The sequence below is a fragment of the Trachinotus anak genome, unplaced genomic scaffold, assembly GCF_046630095.1.
Source record: "Trachinotus anak isolate AG129_WGS33_773 ecotype Australia unplaced genomic scaffold, CSIRO_AGI_Tana_v1 ptg000001l, whole genome shotgun sequence".
Taxonomy (NCBI): Eukaryota; Metazoa; Chordata; class Actinopteri; order Carangiformes; family Carangidae; genus Trachinotus; species Trachinotus anak.
The window spans coordinates 5,545,876-5,565,711 of NW_027273852.1; the positions used below are offsets into that span (position 1 = coordinate 5,545,876).

At 40.1% G+C, this 19,836-nt stretch overlaps 1 protein-coding gene across 2 annotated transcripts; it reads left to right on the forward strand.

The window, feature by feature from the left end:
- The first annotated feature begins 3,365 nt into the window (after window positions 1–3,365).
- slc12a8 (solute carrier family 12 member 8) lies at window positions 3,366–19,836 on the forward strand. Of its 2 annotated transcripts, XM_071457432.1 has the most exons (14): window positions 3,366–3,506; window positions 4,291–4,461; window positions 4,615–4,761; window positions 5,952–6,143; window positions 6,276–6,507; window positions 12,347–12,460; window positions 12,665–12,752; window positions 13,283–13,370; window positions 14,535–14,681; window positions 16,798–17,452; window positions 17,552–17,649; window positions 17,770–17,887; window positions 18,953–19,013; window positions 19,167–19,836. In XM_071457432.1, exons 2-14 carry the CDS (start codon window positions 4,327–4,329, stop codon window positions 19,333–19,335), a joined length of 2,244 nt encoding a protein of 747 aa, XP_071313533.1. In that variant the 5' UTR covers window positions 3,366–3,506; window positions 4,291–4,326; the 3' UTR covers window positions 19,336–19,836. The 2 variants fall into 2 exon arrangements, with proteins under 2 accessions (XP_071313533.1, XP_071313618.1); XM_071457517.1 differs by lacking the exons at window positions 3,366–3,506; window positions 17,770–17,887 and having other exon boundaries at window positions 4,184–4,461; window positions 19,167–19,306.

Sequence of the window (19,836 nt, forward strand, 5' to 3'; positions counted from 1 at the left end):
TTATAGTTCTTATTGATAAATTGTTTAACATTATGTGGGTTAATGTACTCCTTTCTTGGCTGGATTTCTTGGCACTGATTTTACAAACGTGACTAGTACAGTATAGGCTGTGTAATAAAAAGGCTGGGCTGTATTAGATTTAAAAGTTTTTCTACCCCCAAAAGATTTGGGTACCTAATAGCTGCACACATGTAATGAGTGCAGGATAATCCTTATTATACTTTAATAGTAAAAGTTAGTTGTAGTGAAATTACTTAACAGGACTGTGCTTAATGTTTGCACAACTTGCACATTCGTCACTACAAGGAATGTAGTACTTCTGTCACAGTGGATGAGTTGCATAATACCTTTACTTAAAAGGCAACTTTTTGTTAAATGTGATTTCTGACACTGACCACTTAGCGAAAACCCTCGTGTCAGATTCGCTTACATGAAATTACAGATGATCCTCTTTGCTTTAGTCACTTGTAATGACGTGGCTCTTGTAGCTGCAGTTTGATTGTTGTTCCTGTTGAAGGATGCACAGTTTTCTGGGGAACAAAACAAAACCATGTGATGAGAACCCTTTGTATTCATTGAAGGTCAAAGTTTTATTAAGGCTATATTATGAAATCTACAGTACATGTGTAAATGAGGTGTTTGGTTTTCCGGTGTCATTAGTTTTGCATCTGTGCCTTTCTTGTTTTAATTCCAGCCTTTCCTATACTCATTCCATAATACATATTTCTTTTTACTCAGCCAATGCTCTAAGGCTACTTATTCAACTTGCACAATAACAACAAACACATAAGCTATCAACCTATTCAGTTTGTAATACATTGAGATCTGGGAGCTTCATCTAATTTTAGCACCGAGTTCGAATCTCAGCCTGTTATCTATGGTTGGAATGAAATTGCATTTTCATGCTTCTTGCTGCAGAATATGAATACAGGCTCATGTTTTAGATGTTTGTAGTTTTGATAATGATCACCTATTTGCTAGAATTCAGTCATATGCCACATCTGTCCAGGCTTTGTTGAAACATTGTGCTTTTAAATGGTTGAGTGAGGTCTCCTCTGTACTTTATCACAGTTGACTGTTTTCCATGTGTACATGTACGCGTACTGTCTTAGGTGCTATTGTTTTGAACACTGCGCCATCATCAAATTTAGGTTTGCTCTCCTAAGCTCCCTCTTGTTACATTTCTACTGACAATCAGGGACACACAGCACCCACGTTAATCATCAAATACTTTATTTTTCCTCATTGAACATTCCCTCTAGAATGTATAGACAAAATCCTGCTGTAAATACATTGTATATTTTTATGTTCTGAGAAGTACTGTTAGATCTTTGTGTCAATAGAGAGACAAGGCTTGTGCAAGAGACACTTTTTGTCAGTGGAAGGCACATTTATTAGTTTTCCAGCATTTATTAGATTCAACAATGAATCCCTTTCACTTGCAGAAAAGACGTGGGTTTTTGAGGTCTGGATATATACAGTATATCGTCACTGTTATCTTTTTTTTTTTTTTGTAAGATAATGCAGTTGATTGTGCATTATGATGGGTTTTACTGTGTACACTTGTAATGAAAATCCCCCCAGAAAATGTTCATTTCAGTTTAAAGTAATACTCCACCTGAAATCAGTCTTTTTTGTATCAAGTATTTAACCTCAACAGCTGTGAGCAGCTTGAATCCATGTCTGTTCAAACAGATTTTGGGTGGAATATTACGTAAAAATACTAGTTGTGTGGTTGAAATGTTACTGTCAACCTGTTGCATTGTAAGCAATTTTTAAAAGCACAGTGCAGATAAGTAATTCTGCTTTGGTAAATTGTATCCCATAAATTGTTCATGGAGAGTTTTGAATTCAGTTGCGCAATTTTTAAAATGCACAACTGTTGATGGAGATTCATGAATATGAGCAGTACTATGGTATTTTTTTCCTTTTAATTAACTCTTGTCAGTAACCTGGCCATAAGTGTCCTTGTATAAGCTAGAAAAAAATGTTTGTTTTGTGTAAAAAGATCTGAATTATGAATTTTTTGATAAAAACTATTTTTGAAACATGTCATTTAAGGCACTGATATGTACAGTATATCATATGCAGTCACTATTGCTACCCTCATTTATCTCTGTACAAGTCGTTTGTGTCAAGATGTTTCAAATACGGATGGGGATCTAAGTGTGAACTTTGACTGGCATTTTCATACTTTTAATGAACTTGATGAGGAAGCCTCACTGCTTCACTGTGGGAGTTGATCTTAAGTTAGACAGTAAGGTTTAGTTGCATGGTCTCTAACTTGTTGGGTCGAGTGAACTTGTTTTATGAATAATGTGCAGCTTTAATTGTGATCAATTAATTTCAGTCAAGTAACCCATATGATTAGATTTTTTGCAATATGTTATGATTTGTAAACAATCAGATTAAATTGTTGTTTTGATTGTTGTGTCATGTCCTTATAAATAAAATAATTCACAGTATGTGATGTTGAATTGTTGTTGAGTATATTATCCTTGACTGTTTATTGCATCCACTCCAAGTCTAAGGTGGAAGTGGTTGGTGAAATTGTGTCGTTATATAGGTTGTTTTTGAATTTGTTCAGAGGAGTTTCAAAGGACCTGTAGCAAAAAAAAAAAAAGCATAGAGCTGCAACAATAATTATTTTAATTATTGATTAATCTGTTTTTTTTTAATTAAGTCTAGAAATATTAGGAAATTATTAAAAATGTCCAGCTCAGTTCATTAGAGCACCAGGTGACATCTTCAAGCATCATGTTTTGTGTGACAGTTGAAAATCCAAAGACATTTATTTTACCAAAATGCATCAAATCTTCTCATGTGAGACGCTTCAGCCAAAGGATGGCTGGTGTTTTGGATTGAAAAAAATAACTGACATTAATTAAGAAAACTCATACATTTTCTGTAAATCTATTAATGGATTAATCAGCTAATTGTAACAATAACACAAGGTACTTTGGAGAGTGAAAAGTTAGTTAGTTTCCTGTAAGATTCTCCAGTTTTCAAGCACTACCAAATTCCTATTAGGCCTACTTAAAGATTGTATACAGATACACTCTCAGGGTTTTTCACCAAGTTACTTCCTTTATCACTGTATGCAGTTATGTGTGAAATATTGATGACGGGCAATGAGATAAAACAATCATCCTTTTGCAGACCTATAAATATCCTCAGTCCAGCAACATCTCCTTTTTCCATAGCATATACAAATAAAAAAAAAGATAAGGATGTTGAGTGGTGCATGCATTTTTCATCTTTAATCATTAGTCAACCTACAGTGCCTGCCAAGACTAACACAGGATCCTTGTGCAAGGCGGCAACACACCCTGGAAGGTAACCAAACACATCTCTCTACGGCTGGAAACAGGTCAACAGCAGGAGGAGCTGGGACCCCTGCTCACAGCAGCTGGACTCCACACCAAACCACGATGGAGTAATGAACCGATCCGTCGTTTCTGTTCCTGACGACTCTTGTTTTCTGTCAGCATGGCACTGTGTGAAAGGTAAGGTTGAAGTTCTGTGTGATTTCAGTCAAAAGTGTCTGAACTCATAGACGCACGTCCTCAAGTTCCTGCGTGGCTGATGAACAGCTGAGCGCACTCTCCTGACACTTGTTTTCATCCAAATGTGTATTTAAATGTAGATATATATAATAAATTGAGTTACCGTATTTCTTGCGGTCGAGTTTAAAAGTGGCTCAGAGAAAACAGGAGAATCCAAGGCAGCATATTTTACTGTAGCCGCAAGGAAACCTTAAATTGACCCGCTTTTTAATGAGGTTTGGCTTCGGCTGTGTCTAAAGCTTAAGCTGCCGAGTTTTGTGGCCCTCGGCGGGGACACCTCGGTTACACTTGCACCATTAATAAGGGGGCGAATTGTTGCAAACATACATTAAAAAAAAAAGAAAAAAAAAAAGACAAAGCTGTTGGTTTATAGCTAGAAACCGAGCTAAAACCTCTTGAGAAAATCTGTGTGCCGGTGTCTGATGTTAATGACGCCTTTTACCATATTACTGGGCTGATTTGTTATTTTGACTGTTCGCCTGGCCCCTCACTCATCAGTGACGCCTGTGAAGCTGCGGTGTCGGGAGCACACCCTGCTGTATCCGGGTGTCCTCGCCGGGATAGGCGGGACCAGCATGTACTGTCACAAGCAAGACAGACTCAGCTGACTTCCTCAACAGGGGCAGACTAATGTGGGGACTTATTAATGAATTCAAACCCTCAGCCTGATTTTTGTTTTTTTTTCATGTTGTCATTTGACATTTGATTAACTTGGCACAAGCAGGGCCACCTGAAGAGGAGACATCTGTTTTAGGTGGCAATGGATATCCTGCCATTAGGTTGGACTGTGCACACAGGTGACCAGGAGGGTGATGAGGCAGGACTGGTGAAGGGGGGAGTCGCTGACACCCACACAAACACACATGTCCATGATCTGTTTCATGAAGATGCACAGGTAAGATGTGAGCCCTGATGGCTCAAATAGTTCCCAGGTTCATTGTGCTGGAGGTTAGAATGTGAAATTATCACCATGATAATAACTTAATGTGGTTAAAATAATGCATCTTTAACTCCTTCGGTGCTGTAACAGGGGTGTTTCTGTGCTTAGGGCCTCCAGCAGTCTAGCCAGCCGTGGTGGAGGATCAAACTGTTTGTCTGGGAGCCGGTGCTGTTCGGCACCTGGGATGGAGTTTTCACCACCTGCATGATCAACATTTTCGGTGTGGTTTTATTCCTGCGTACCGGCTACCTGGTGGTGAGTTTGCACTGTGTTTAACTATTTGTGCATAGGTCGTTTTACAGCCATACAGAGAAACCGCAGACCTTCTTTGTATTAGAAAAAGGCAAACAAAGCAAAGCAAATGACGAAAACTAATGATGAAGCATGTCCTCAGTTGGATTTTTTTTTTCTTGACTTGGACACCAGAGGATTAAGGTCCAACATCTGCATCAATAACTAAAATAAGGAAAAGAACAAAAACAAAATAATATCTATAAACAATTCTATAAACAAATAAAGTCAGTTTCAGTAACTACATTTTTTCAAATGTCCTGTTATATTTTATAAACTGAATGGTGCATTCAAGCGCTGTTGAAAAGACTGCTTGATTGCTGCAGCCAAGAAATCAGGCATGGATGACTTAATGTCACATCTTCCCACCGGTGCATGATTAAAGGAGTGGGCCAATGGGTGAAAACAGAAAGGACTGCGTGTTTTGCATATTTTCACCTGTACACTTTATGATATGTAGCCTCATGTTTGGTAGTATTGTGTGCTTTTTCACATCTTTGCTCGGCTCTGCTAAAGCTTTAGATTTTTATGTTTAGCTGGAACCATCATTAAGCATGTGTCACCCCGTCACTGGACACCAAACACTGTAATGTGCATGTGTCATCACAGGACACAGCTACAAAGACTCTGGTCTTAATTGCTCCATCCGTTTGGGTTTAGCTTGATGGATAAAATATAGTTTACCATGTGGGAGACGGGGTTTCTTATCCAGAGTGAGATTCGTCTTATCATAAATTACTTGCTTATTGTTGCGCAGAGGGCCAGATTTCAGCTGTGTTGATGGCCCTGACTTGAGCAGAAGGAGACGACGTTTGAGGAAGTGAAAATTAAAGTTGGGAAGTTCCATTTCGGAAATGTCATTTTATACCAGCAAAAATATAAAATATATTATTATATTGAATAAACATTTTCTTCTAATTTTTTTTCCTAGAGAACATTATAGGTTTAAACACATTAGAGTTGTTTTAACACACAAATATATGAAGTACAACAAAAATTTGGGCTATTTCTTTAAGATATGAATTAAAATAGCACCACTGAGTGTGCAGACTAACAGCAGTATAACATACAAGGACAAAGCAAAGGAAGAAAAAATGACATGCTGCAGATTTACATATAGTATGTGCATCATTTTGTCTCCTGACATCATCCAGGGCAACACAGGTGTGCCGCTCGGGATGCTCCTGGTCTCCTTGGTGGTGTTGGTTGCTTTGGTGACGGTGATGTCGGGAATCGGAGTATGTGAGCACTGTGGTGTTCGGGGTGGAGGAATCTACTCCATGATCTCCACTGTCCTGGGTGGCAGGGTCGGGGGCACAATGGGCCTCCTTTATGTGTTTGGACAGGTGAGTATTTTTTGAAGGCTCTTATTAATAATTTTTTGTTAAAAGCTTTTTGTTTTATAATACGACTAATAGATCTGTGCCTCGGTGTCTTCCTATGTTATCCCCTGACTCATGCTGCTTCCAACCCTGCAGTGCGTGGCTGGAGCCATGTATATCACAGGCTTCTCGGAGTCAGTCGCGGAGCTGCTGGGCCTACAGACTCAGTGGGCGGTGCGTGGCATGTCAGCGGCGGTGCTACTCGCCCTGCTCGGAATCAACCTGGCCGGTGTCAAGTGGATTGTCAGACTTCAGCTGTTACTGCTGGCTGTCCTGGCCGTCTCCACACTGGACTTTGTCATTGGCACTTTCACACACCTCGACCCAGGTAGGCCTTGGGTCCCGAATATTGACATAGGATGAAGGGAGAAAGTTACTGGGGTTGTGGGAAGGGTTCAATCAGTATGCTGTATTGGACCAGTATTCAGTGTCTCCCAGTAGTTTTTCTGGATATTTTCTAGCCAAAATAATCCTCAAATTATCCAGTGGTAGAATTATATTAATGTTAAAGCCTCTGAAAATAAGTCACCATGCCTTAACCATCAACTGAGTGGGTAGCCAAACTCTCCAGAATAATCGTTACGCCCCTAACCCTGTAAGAATGCAATAGCTAATTAACTGTGTGTGTGTGTGTGTGTGGGTATTTGAGAGAGAGATTCGGGTGAACAGTTGCAGGTCAGGGTCAGGGGTGTAAAAGATGAGATTTCAGCTTGTGTTTGCCAGTTGGCAAAGTTCTCCACTTCTGACTATGGAGGTGACGTCATTCTGCCATGGTGTAGTCAGGATGGAGAAGGGAGAGTGTCAGCCTGCTTAAGCAACAGGGATGGAAAAACTGTGGAAAAAGTCGAGCAGACCCTTGTCACCGCCTGCATGTTGACTTGTCAAACGCAGGTGGAACTAATAAGTCCATTAGTGCACAGCGCTGCAGCCGCTGCTGGAATGCAGCCCTCGTTAATGTCATTAGTTCCACCTGTGCTTTTCCTGCTTTGACAGCCCGTTAGCTTAGGAGGTGGTCATGAAACCAAAGTGCAGTGATGCTCGTGGGGCTATGAAAGGGATGAGTAGCACAAGATGGACAGAGTTTTGAGAGGGATGAAAAGAAAAGCAGTAAACATGTAAGTAAAAATCTAAAATATGAACCGTATATGTTGTTCTTGAGCACTCAGTTAAAGGAGCAAAAGAACCTTGTGCGTTCTGGTAAATTCTTAATAAACTTTGGACGAAGTTGAACTTTTTTTCGGATTTTCACATTAGTAACTAACGTGAAATGTGTGAAGAAAAACGTGTATTTCACGTTCTTTTTTGTTACCAGTTGATAAATGTATGAATCCTGGGAGGGCTCTGAAATTCCTGCAGCATCCAAAGGGCAGCATGATAGAAAAAGTTTCAGGACCACTGAACTAGAACTAGAATTGTGACTGTCTATGACGTGTTGGGACCAGTAGGTGTAGCTGTAGTATCACTTATTTTAGTCAGTCTCAGGTCCTGTATTCTGCTAGAGCTCGACAGTGCACTTATTCATTAGACTGTCTGTGTAAGAACTTTTTTTTGCTTTATATTTTTAACCCATTTTGGTCATGTGTGTTAGCCTGTAAACCTGTTTTGTCTCCACTGAGACCTCTCTTTCCCCTCAGTGACTGGAAACTTGGGTAAAGTGTTATTTTTTTCTGCTGTTGTGGCTTAAGCCAAGTCTGAGACTGGAGGTGTGTTTATTGAGATGTTTTTTTTTGTTTTTTTTTTCCTCCTTTCTCTTTTTTTGGTTGTGAGGAAATGTTGCCTTTTTTGAGTCGCTTGTATTCTTTTGCTGGCTTTCAGGAAGTCCTTCCCCACATTTCCTGTTCTCACTGATTATCAACGTCCTGTCCAAGTGTTCCAGAAGTGAAGCCAGTCTTTTTGTGAAAAACAGATTTCAGACACAAGTCACCCACTGTACTTGAAATAATGCTAATAATAGAAAAAGATTAGTGCACACACAATAAAACACACACATACATACATATGGCTTTCAGGCTACCTGTCCTATGACGGACAGTGGTTCATTTTTTCAAGATTTAGATTTACTACTCCAGGTGCCCCTGTGCCACTCAAACCAGGCTCTCACCCCATAACCCTAACCTGGACTGCTCCGCCCCTCCCAGCCTCCTGCCTTCTTTAGAGAACTGTGGGAGAACCAGGCGTAATGGCTTCTCCAGGTTTTTCCAATTAAGAGCTGCTGTGTGTCTTGTGCTGACCTCATAGTTGGCAGTGGACCAGCAGGTCCCCTAGCTAGCTGAAACAGCTCAGATTAGCCTGCGCGTTCACTGTATGCTGTGGCACATCCTAAAGGAAAAAGAGCCACTGCCAAAATGATGCGGTCATTGTTTGATAACATGTCCTCTGTGTGCACTTGGCAAATGTTTTGGACACCATTGCACATCATTACCACAGCTAAGGCGTGTCTTGTCTGCCAAATGATACACCATATCAAAACTGGAATGACACATCGTCACGGTGGTATGCTTGGCAAATATTGAATATTGGTATTTGAAGCTACTCTGCAAAAAAAATGACTTTGCTCTGTAGGCCTAGCTAAAGTTTTAAGACCAAGCTGTGGTGAGAGCATCCACATTTCAGCACGTATACTGAAGTGTAAATGTGTAGACAGAAGGGGGGCTGCTTTCTCACATCAGCATTCCTCTGATACAGGCTTCTCCCTCTGTCTGACTGACCTCTTATTCTCCCACACTGACCAGTATAAACCACTGTACACGGAGTACAGGGCAGGCTGTGATGGTACAGAGGTGGGGCATGTCCCACTGGGATGAGTGAGAACTATATATTACAGTGGGATCACAAGGTGAAATGTGGCGGTCTCTGGAGTAGCAGCAGGCCTCAGATCTCAGTTCCGGCTGTTTCTCTTTGTCATTTTCCAAAAATGTGGGTGAGTCTGGTTAACACCCTTAACCCCAGACCTAAGGAGCACATTATGGCTTCCTGTTCTGTGGGGAATAAGCTTCAACTAAGGGGACAGAATGTGTGTCAGATTGTATTTCATCTAGGCACTTCTATCAAAAGGGTCTGCGGTTGAATTATTTGGTTGCAGAGACAATACGCTGGCAGCGTCACTGACCAGACTAAATAATTGAAATGGGAAATGAAATCTCCTCCTGATCCCCATTGGGGATGATAAAGCACTATTCTGAGCTGTCTTACATAGCCATGGAGTTTTTCAATTCAAACTCCACCTGTCACAGTTCTGCAGGAAGGACTTGTCATGATAAGTCACTTAACAGATCCTCATGGCTGGGGAAATGAGGGAGCCAGGTCAGTCTGCAACCGAGAGTTCATCTACCTACACAATATCAAATATTTCTGCTTATGATTTAACTACTGAATTACCAGTGGATCGCTGTTTTGATTAATAGCATCACATCAGCGGCTGACATTAAGATAGTGGTCTAGCAGGTATTTTTAGAGAATAAAGTAGGTGTCTGCCACGACTGTGATTGTGATGATTATAATAGAAAAATGAGACCAACACAAATATCAGCAGTTTTGGATTTAACTATTAAAATATCAATTTAAACAAAGTTGCATGTTTAGCTTTGCATTAAATACATAATTAGATTAGGGTTACACAACTAATGATAATTCTATTATTGATTAATCTGATGACTATTTTCTTTTTTTTTTTTCTTTTTTTTTTTTTTTAAGATGTCTAAAGGGGACCTGATCAAGCCCAACACCCAAAGATATTCAATTACAAGTATGTAAAAACAGAGAAAAGCAGCAAAGTTTGAAAAATGTTAGGAATTGTTGCCTGAAAAGTACCCAAATCAATAGAATAACAATAAATACTTGTCAGTTAGTCCACAATGAATTTTCTGACTGACTCATCATTCATCTCCAAATCTGATTCTTTCAGATCAAGAGAGAAATGCAAAATATTGACAAGCCAATGTCCACTTTTGTAGTAAATCCTCATCCCTCCCTTCATCTAGCACCATCATCAGATCAAAATTTCCATTTGTTAGCATGTTAGCATGCTGACCTGCGAAACTAAGATGGTGAACATGGGAAACATTATAGCTTCTAAACATCAGCATGTTAGCATTGTCAGTGAGAGCATGTTAGTATGCTGATGTTAGCATTTAGCTTTAGATGTAGTCTTAGTGGGTAATGACCACCTATTATACAGACTGTCCAGCATTTTTGTCACATGATGGAGGTTTCTTACTGCATTCAGCGAGTGTGTTTTCATTCATTTTTACATAGTGTAATACGGTGTGGAAGGATCTTACAATTCATCCTGAGTTTTGTCCAGATCATATTTGATTCCTTATGACTTTTATAAATTATAATAAACCTGCCATAAAGTCTGCTGAGTGCAACATCCTTCAGGGGCAATATTGGGGGTGAGTTTGCACAGAAAATGGAGAACTTGTACAAAATTTTCACTTGAAAGACATATTTGTTTGTAGTTTTGTCCACAGCTCTGGAGCTCAAGTGTTGAAACTCAGTAAACACTGAATTTGTGTTCCTAGAAACAGTTTTCCTTATAAATATGTGAACGCCCTCAACTGAGTACTCTGAGAGTTAGACATGGTTGGATGTTGGAGTTTGATGTTGTAATATGGGTGGGGAGCCCATGGTGCAGGCATGGACACTGACTGCCCTGGATTTGTTAGATTCTGGTTGTTTGGACAGAGGGCGGTCTCACCGGGTCACAGAGTGAACATGAGTCTGGGCTCCTCGTCCCATTTGATGTCAGGTTTTACAGCCTCCTTAAATTCCTATCCTGGAGCATATGTGTACTTGGAATAACTAGTATATCCAGCCCTTTTGGTTTTGGCTTTTGTCTAAAACAAAAGAAAAAATCAGCATGCTCCCTCTCTCTTTTCTCTCACTCTCTGTCTCCCTCTCTCGCTCACTCTCATTCTTTCTCTCAAACTTGGAAGCTGCTGAGCTTCTGAAAGGGGTGGTGACTTCCTTTTGGATAAACATGTCATTAATCTGACAGAACACATTCTTTCCCATCGCAAGATAACCAAGGGGGAAATGTCCACTGTTGTAACATAGGCGAGCCCTTCAGTCTGTATGGTTTAAATGGCCTCCATCAATGCAGAACAATCTACCCTCACACATTCAACAAACTGACATAGACTCAACAAACCTGTCTTGTCTTTAGACTGCATATTTTGAAAGTGCATTGATAACTACTGTTGTCAGGTATTTGATTGAAACACATGTGACAATCTGAAATCTCTCTCAAGATCCCACAGGTGGTGCTGTCATGAATTAGCTTTGTTTGCAAGGAACATTAGTGTGCATTTTACAGCTTGTTTGGTGTTTTTATAATGTTGAGAATGGAGGAGCCAAATTGAATCTTTCCTTTTTTTAGTTGTAAAATGAGAATACTGTTGCTCCTGAAATTTTGTTTCAGGAGGAAAAGTAAGAGGTCTCTAACTATGCACATATGATCGAATATTTTTCAAACCTATAGTGTATGTATTGTTTTAAACTGGTGTCTGGTACGACAGGTCTTTCTTAGGAAAATCTCCTGGTGCAGACATGATGTGTTTACATTTCCGGTTCACTTCAACTACTCTAGGACGTGCAATACAAAAACTAACCACCGGTAATGAGCATCTAGGCCTAAAGATGACGAAATACAAAGAAAATGAAAACACCAGAGCAACAAGCACTTTAGGCTGATTACATTACATCACACTGTAGCTGCAGGAAGCAATAGAGCAACCAGGCTGTGGTCTAGCACTACAGTCATTGGAGAGAAAGGTTGACATAAAAGTTAAAGCTCAGATGTTTTCAGCATAGACTGCATATATAAAGTGTATAGTTTCTATACTGTGTATTAGACATTGCTGTGTGTTTAGGGCTCAAATCTTAATGAATTTTAAAACCTAATAGAAGAGTTGCTTGTCCTGGTTCAGCAACTTTTGTGAAACTAATTTCATAGTTTCAGCAGATGCAGTGTTGTCCACTTGTCTTTGAATTGTAGATGGTAACAAGTACAACTGGGTAAACTTCATGTGTGGATGAAGACTGTGTTTTTGTATGAATATTGGTATATTCATGTTGGTAGCTGGCAGGTTTATACTTAATTCATGCTGGTAATCCAGGCATAAAGTTCAGTGATTTGCTTTGTCTGATGCTGCCTCCTCTTTCAGAGCATGGTTTCATTGGTTATTCCCCTGAGCTGCTCAGCAGCAACACAAAGCCAGATTACAGCCCAGGAGAAAACTTCTTCACAGTATTTGGGGTCTTCTTCCCTGCTGCTACAGGTAAATAGACCCCTACCACCTACTTGTATTATTATACAGCATGAAAAATGTATAATTTAAAATTCTCTGAGTAGCACATCCACTGTGAACACTTCCGCCCTGCTTCACATTCTTGCAGCAACATATGTAGTGTAAAAATACATTTTGCATTGTACAGTATGTTGTGTACATTTTTGTGGTTTGTGTCTGTGTGCATGTGTGTAGGGGTAATGGCAGGCTTCAACATGAGCTCAGATCTTCAGCGGCCTGAACACAATATCCCTGTGGGAACACTGGCAGCTGTCTTCACCTCGTACGACAACAGTCCAAACACACCCCAACACACATACACATACACAAGTACATTTTAAAATGCAAAAACACCACAATGAAACACTACACAATAAAGTACAGAGACCGCAACTACAGTGAAGGTGTACAGACTGACCTAGATACAGCAAAAGTAGTTCCACAATAGGAAATTAATACTAGAAAGACTTAGTATCATCTCATAGACTTCTTTCATCTCTTTAACTATACATCATTGTAGAAGGTTGGTTTTCACATATAACACCCTGGAGCTTCTCCCTCAAGGTATGATTCATCCAAAAGTGTACTTTCCAAATATTTAGATTTCCCTTTTGTCGTGCTTTCAGATCACTTAGTGGTAGCTTATTAAAAGGGAAAACTTTTCCATTTCCATTTGGGAGAACAGACAAAACCACATTCCCACCATGGCTCTATTAGTCTTTTGTTGAGTTGTGATGACACAATTTTCCTATTAATAGTGAGAAAAGAGCAGTTGTTAATAATTCTGTATGGTGTACTGTTGGTGACCCACAGGTGGTTCCTGTATCTGGTCTTTGTCTTCCTCCTGGGGGCCATCTGCACCAGAGAAGCTCTGCGCTATGACTTCTTGATAGCAGAAAAGGTAAACTGCTCTTTCTGTTTCCATCCCACACTGCGAGGGTGAGAGGGGTTGAGGGGAGGGGATTCCCCATGGTGGCTCACTTTGTTCATGTGGTGTGGTTAGTCCAGGTTCTGACTGTATGTACTTTTAAAAGGTTGAGATGTAAAACCCTTAGTATTGTTTTCCAAGAGCAAGTACATGAAATATATTTCTCACGTATACCTCTATTGTTTTTCTAAGTGTGCAAGAGTATTTGTTTTAGTTCTTACTTAGGTAGCACTAAAATTAGTCAAGTACTTATTTAATAGAAAGTGAATTTTAAAAAAAGGACACGCACTTAAAAAAAAAAAAAAAAATATGTCCTGAGTGACTACTACACTGTATACAAATTGGAGCATTAATCAAAAGTCTCAGCCTGATTCACCAGCAGTCTGTATAATGTATTCAGATTTGTCACTTATGAATTTAATGACTTTCACCTACTTCTATCCTGTCTCTTGATTTATCACTCATTGGCTAGTCTGTTGCAGTGATTATGGAAAGCTTTCAGAAATGTATTAACATGCAAAGTGTGAGAGCGGTTATTATTTTGAATATGACTTTATTGTTGTGAAGTTTAATACTTGAGTCAAAGCATCCTAAAACAAAAAAAGGAAATTACTGATTGGAAACTAATACTCCAAGCTTTGCAGCTGTTTTACATACTATGCACATACAGTTTGTCTGGTGGTTTAATATGTGATCTGTGAATTCTCAGCAACTACGCGTGTGTCAGGCTCCATATGGACAGCTGATGTGAGGAAGGCTGGGATTGACAGGCTAAATTTACATAGAATAGAGCCTAGCTTAGGGATATGTACCATAACACATTAAATGTTTGCAGTTTTGTTTTTGTTTTTTTTTTGCCATTAGAAGTGGGAGTAAGTGATTGAACAGTGAACAGCTGATCAATGAGATCTTTGATGCAGCTAAATTGTCTGGCAGTTAACACTCACTCTCAAATTAAAACATTAGATTTTGCTTTAATGAATCATTTTAAAGTCTTTGAGTTCTCCATCAGTGGTCAGTTCTCATTGTTTTCATAAGGAGCTGGCTGCAGCGGAACTGAACTGGGTGTAGCTGTTGTGAGCGTTCAACCCCACCCTATCCTCTTCCACCCTCTGTTTGTTTTCCTTCTTCCTCCAGGTCTCCTTGGTGGGTTTCCTCTTTCTGCTGGGCCTCTACATCTCCTCCCTGGCTTCCTGCATGGGCGGCCTGTACGGAGCACCCAGGATCCTCCAATGCATCGCCCAAGAGAGGGTCATCCCTGCTCTGGCCTTTCTGGGAAGAGGGGTGGGTGCATGGATGGTTGGATAGAGCCATGAGGGGAGGGATGTCTGGATCTAGATTGACCGCATACTGAACAATATTAGCTAAAGTCACTATGATGTAAATGCAGATTATATAGTGAGTGTGTGTGTTTGCGTGTTTTTATATGACAGTAACAAGCACAGTAGTTGCTTGCTCTTTACTCAGTTTAAACTGTCATGGTAACTGTTAACTTATTTGGGATGAGGTGATGATCACATGAAGCAGAACCTGCTGAAAACATGGATCATCCATAGACACAAATAGTTCCTGTGTGCACATCAGAGCCCTAAATAACCTGCAGTGTATTAGAGTGGCAGGCAGTCATCCAATTATTGAATTTCATGTATTGGGATAAATAGTATTTGTCCTGCTTTCCTAGTCCCAGATTAATTGATGTGTCTCTCTGCACTTATTTTAGATGAGATTACCAATTTACCAATTTAGCTCAATTAATTGAGTCATTGAGATTTAGATTCTTTTAGAAGTTCAAGAGAATTTATTGGCATTTGCACAAATGCACAATTTGCCTTTCTTCATTAAGACTAAAAAACAAAATTTAACCATTTAAAAGTGAGTAAATCTTTTTTTAAAATATAAACATCAAACCTAAATTATTGACCTTTGAAATCATAGGTTTACACAAAACCCCAACAAAACCTATTGATTTATCTAAGTTGGAAAGAAAAAGTAAAACAAAATTCCCCACAAACTGATCTTCATCTTTAAATAATTTATTGATTGTATTATTAGGTAGATGATATTAGCAGAGTCATGTAAAGTTTGAAATGGTAATGTTGTCTCTGATTAACAGTAGTAGTTGGTGTAGTGTAACCTAATAAGTGTGCCTAGGCTGAATGTATAGTTGTGGCTGGACTCAATAGGAAGCAGTAATATGACTAAATATAGTGTGTGGACTCTGTTCCATAGAAGTGTGGGGACTGACTTAATTACCGCAAACTCGCTGCTGCTGTTAGAGACACACACACACACACAGACACACAGACATTGTCACGTTGACGTCCTGACCCCTTCCACACCAGTTTTCCTCAGACTTCCCTGGATGGCAGCAGTGTCTGACCTCTCTCAGCGGGCGGGAATGAGGCCCTAGACATCTTGGCCCAAATCAAAGCATCAGAACAAACGCAGGAAAGGCGACGGGCAGGGCCCTGCTCCGCTGTGTGCTCTGGAGAACCGCCAGGCACACAGCAGTGCTCCTTAAACTGTGTGATAGGACCTGGGAAGTGAAAGCAAACTGGTTACCAAACCACATGTTAAAACGATGTTTCCATTTTGAGGAAGGGATTATTGTTTGGGCATTGTTTTTGTTCTCCTGTTTGAACTGTTGTTTCATCTAAATTTAAAGACTTTTAGATCATTAGATTCAATTCTTTGCTTCCCTGGAATGCATACTGGAAGTGAAACCCTCCTGAAGTCAAACTACAAACCATTTAACTCTTTATTGTGGCATAAAACAAACATTCAAGTGCATTAAATACAATGAGGACAGGCTCTTCTAATGGAGAAAATAGCATCAATAGTGAAAGTAGGACTGACTTTCTCGTGGGCTGCGCAGAGGTCCAGTGTCATGTTAGCTGAGCATGGCTCCTGACCAGCAACAGGTCAGATGAAGTCGTGAGAAGATTTTATGGAATGGTTTAGTTGGTTGTGGAGACAAAAACATGAGGTTTGTGATTCAATGACCTTGTATTGTTGGTGGTTGTTGTGATGATGACATATAAAACCCAAATTATACTCTAAGTGTATAAGATACATCATACATCATGAGTAACTGTCCCATTGCGATGTCGTCAAAAGGGAGTAAATGATCTCTAGATGTAGTTCCACTGGTTTTATTTGAATGAAACTTCAAGTACAGTTGAATTTAAACACTTCCTGGAGGTGGGTGTTTCTCCCCCATGTCCTTAACTCATACAGTTGTATTTGGGAACAGGATGCAAGTTGTGAATGGGACATTCTTCTTTCTTGCAGCCTCGTTCTCTTGACTTGGGCCCAAAGGACAGGTGTAATTTTACATAGAATTTCTTGTGTAACGCGGCTGTCACTCACCATATTGTCCTGCTCTCTCCATCTCTCACAGACAGGCCCAAACAGGACACCAGTGGCTGCAATCTGTCTGACCAGCCTCCTCACCATGGCCTTCATTTTCATCGGCCAGGTCAATGTACTAGCTCCCATCGTCACCATCAACTTCATGCTCACCTACAGCTTCATCGACTACTCCTACTTCAGCGTGGCGATGACCTTCCAGCTGCAGAGTAAAGAGAAAAGAGACACTCTCATCCTGGCCAAAAGAAACCGGCGCAGGTCCAACAGGCATAGCTCCACGCCACTTATTGAAGCTCCTCTCCCAAACTATGGGAGTGGAGGCCAGAGTCCACAGAGTAAAGGCACTTTATTGGAGTTTGCCAAGGACATGGATCAGATCTTTCCACCTGTCTCAAGTATTGATGCCGAGAAAACCTCCTCCATGCAAGAGCTGAGCAGCCAAGGCAAGAGCAGAAAGGCCACTGCTAAGCAGAAACTGATGGACAGCTTCGGTTTGGACCTGAACAGCAATATGTCTTCAGAAGAGAGAGGAGAGGAGATAAGCTCAGCTCCACCATATGAGGAAGCTGAGGTGCTGTGTGAAAGCGAGGAGCTCAGGGCTGAAGAAGCATCACAAGTCAAATGCTTTACAAACAAATGTCATGTGGAACAGGATTCATCTGCTGACCCTCACAATCTCAGCACAGGTGATGAGCCTTCCCCATGACTAGACTGGATAGAAGTAGAGATCATAGAGGTTAGTTTTACCTGTTTTTAGTGACCTGAGATTGTATTACATTTTTCAGGTGCTGAAGGTAACGCAGAGCACCAGAGCTTTGAAATCAAATCCATGGAGGATTCATGCTATGCCAAGTTCTGCAGCCACTGGATTGCTCTGATCGGGGTGGGTCACACATCGCATGCAGTACTTCATTTCTTTTTGTTCTCATGGAATATTTTCAGATAATATGAGCAGAACTTAATGAATAGTGTGAATATACTGTATATTTTTTCTTTCCTTCAGGCATTGAGCTCCATACTGATCATGTTTGTTATCCAGTGGGTTTATGCCTTAGTAAACATAGTCGTGGCTTTGCTGCTCTTCTTCTACATTGGGAAAACAAGTCCTGGACTACCCATAGGTGATTGCTTCATTTCATTTTCAGTGGCCAGTTAACCTGGATAAACCAGGGTCAGTAATATACACGCTCTTGTTTCAGTTGCTGGGATCTCCTTTTGATTTCTGTGTTGTGCGGGCTTTGTAGAATTTTTATTTTTACAGGTGGTTTTTGACAAGACACTAGCCACTTGTTCATTTTGCAGATTTTAGCAAATGGTTGGAAAAAATAAAATCCATGATATTAACACATTGTAAAAGCAGCTAGGCTTATACTGCTCCTTACTGTTATTTGCATTGAGGACTCCTCTGTAATTACAAGGCTGTTAGTAAGAAGCAAATTGGTCTGATTTTCTGTTCAGTTGTTACCAAAATACAGTTCATGTGCATTGTATTTGTAAGCTATATACTGATTTCTATTATACTATATATTTCATGACACATATTTTGTGTTTTATATTTACGTAATCAGTCTATGGTCTGGTGTGTCATGTTTCTTGTGTTTTAACAAAGTCATTCCATAAATTAGTATATCCTTAGGCCTTTTATAGCTGTAGGAGTCTCCAAGTAATGACTTGCATAACCTGAAGCACAACTCATGTATTTTCTACTTTATATTATTAGATAACTTGGACTATGCCATTATGTCTGGCAAAATACATCCTCATGCACTTTTTTGTGTTAAGCATGTAGATTTGGTCACCGTGCTCAGTCATTGCTGGGAGTTTCACTCATGGTGTCTCCTGCCTGGCAGGCCAGCAGCTGTTGTCACAAGGGATTTTTAGAATAGCTGGATGGGACACCCTACATATGCATTAATCACACCACAGTACAGCGTGCCTTAACTGTCCAACTGTCTGAGCATAAGAGCTGCAAGTGTCAAACACCTGTTCCACAGGTGGTCAGTGAGATGCTGTGAGATGCTAATTTGTGCTATATTACAAAGATTTCCACAGTAATTTTAAATTTGTTATGTTTTTATTTATTTTCTTACATTCTTAAAGTTTTTCTGCAGCTAGTCTTTAAATTATACAACTCATTGAGCTCATCTCTTCAGGGGAAAAACTAACAGTTTTTGATTTCATTGCAGGTATTGCAGCTCGGTTCAGCTTTTTCACATGGCTCAAATCAACACTGAATAGCATTTGCAGGTATTGTCTGGTCATGATGTTACCAAATGGTCAGTCAGGAATCAGTTTATTTTATTTATCTATCCCATTCATTCTTATAAAGTTATATGGTAATTTCCCATGTCACACTATCACCCAAAACCTATTTCTCCGTACTGTTTCCCTGTCCTCCAGGGGAAAAGGATCTCCCCAGGATGAGATTGTAGTGACACCCTCTCTGTCTGGGGTCGGGCTGAAGACCAGGCAGCTGACAGAGGAAAACGCTGACTTTGCCTCTCGTCACCGCTATCACCAATCCTCATTCATCATGGCCGACAAGATGGTACAACCACCGCTCCACTGACTGAATTAAACACCACCTCAGTTACATGTATTACCCGACAGCCTGAAAACACATTTTCTGCCTCAAACTGTGTCTCATGTTGCCCTGTGGGCCACAATCTGCGCACACATTCATTTTAAAAGAGACATTCAGCCGCTCCGATCATTTTCTCATGGTGGTTGGAGGAAAGCTGAACTTTTTTTCTAGAGTTGCACAAAGTGTGTGTTTGTGTGAGAGAATGAGAGACATGTCTAAGACTGACTGTAGCTGGAGTTGGTTGTTTCCAAGTCTTCCATAAAGTAAATGGAATTAAAAGTAAAAATATTTAATTTTGTCTCAATATACTTTATGACTTTACCTTTGACAGATATATATCTGTAACTCTCCACTGTCTGAAGTTTTCATTGTCATATTACTGTACTGCTGTGTCACTTCCAAGAGGTTTAGCCACCATGGTGCTCATGTGGTAGAAATGTCCTGTGTACAGGTGACACAAAGGTTTCATTAAAATATGTACAATCA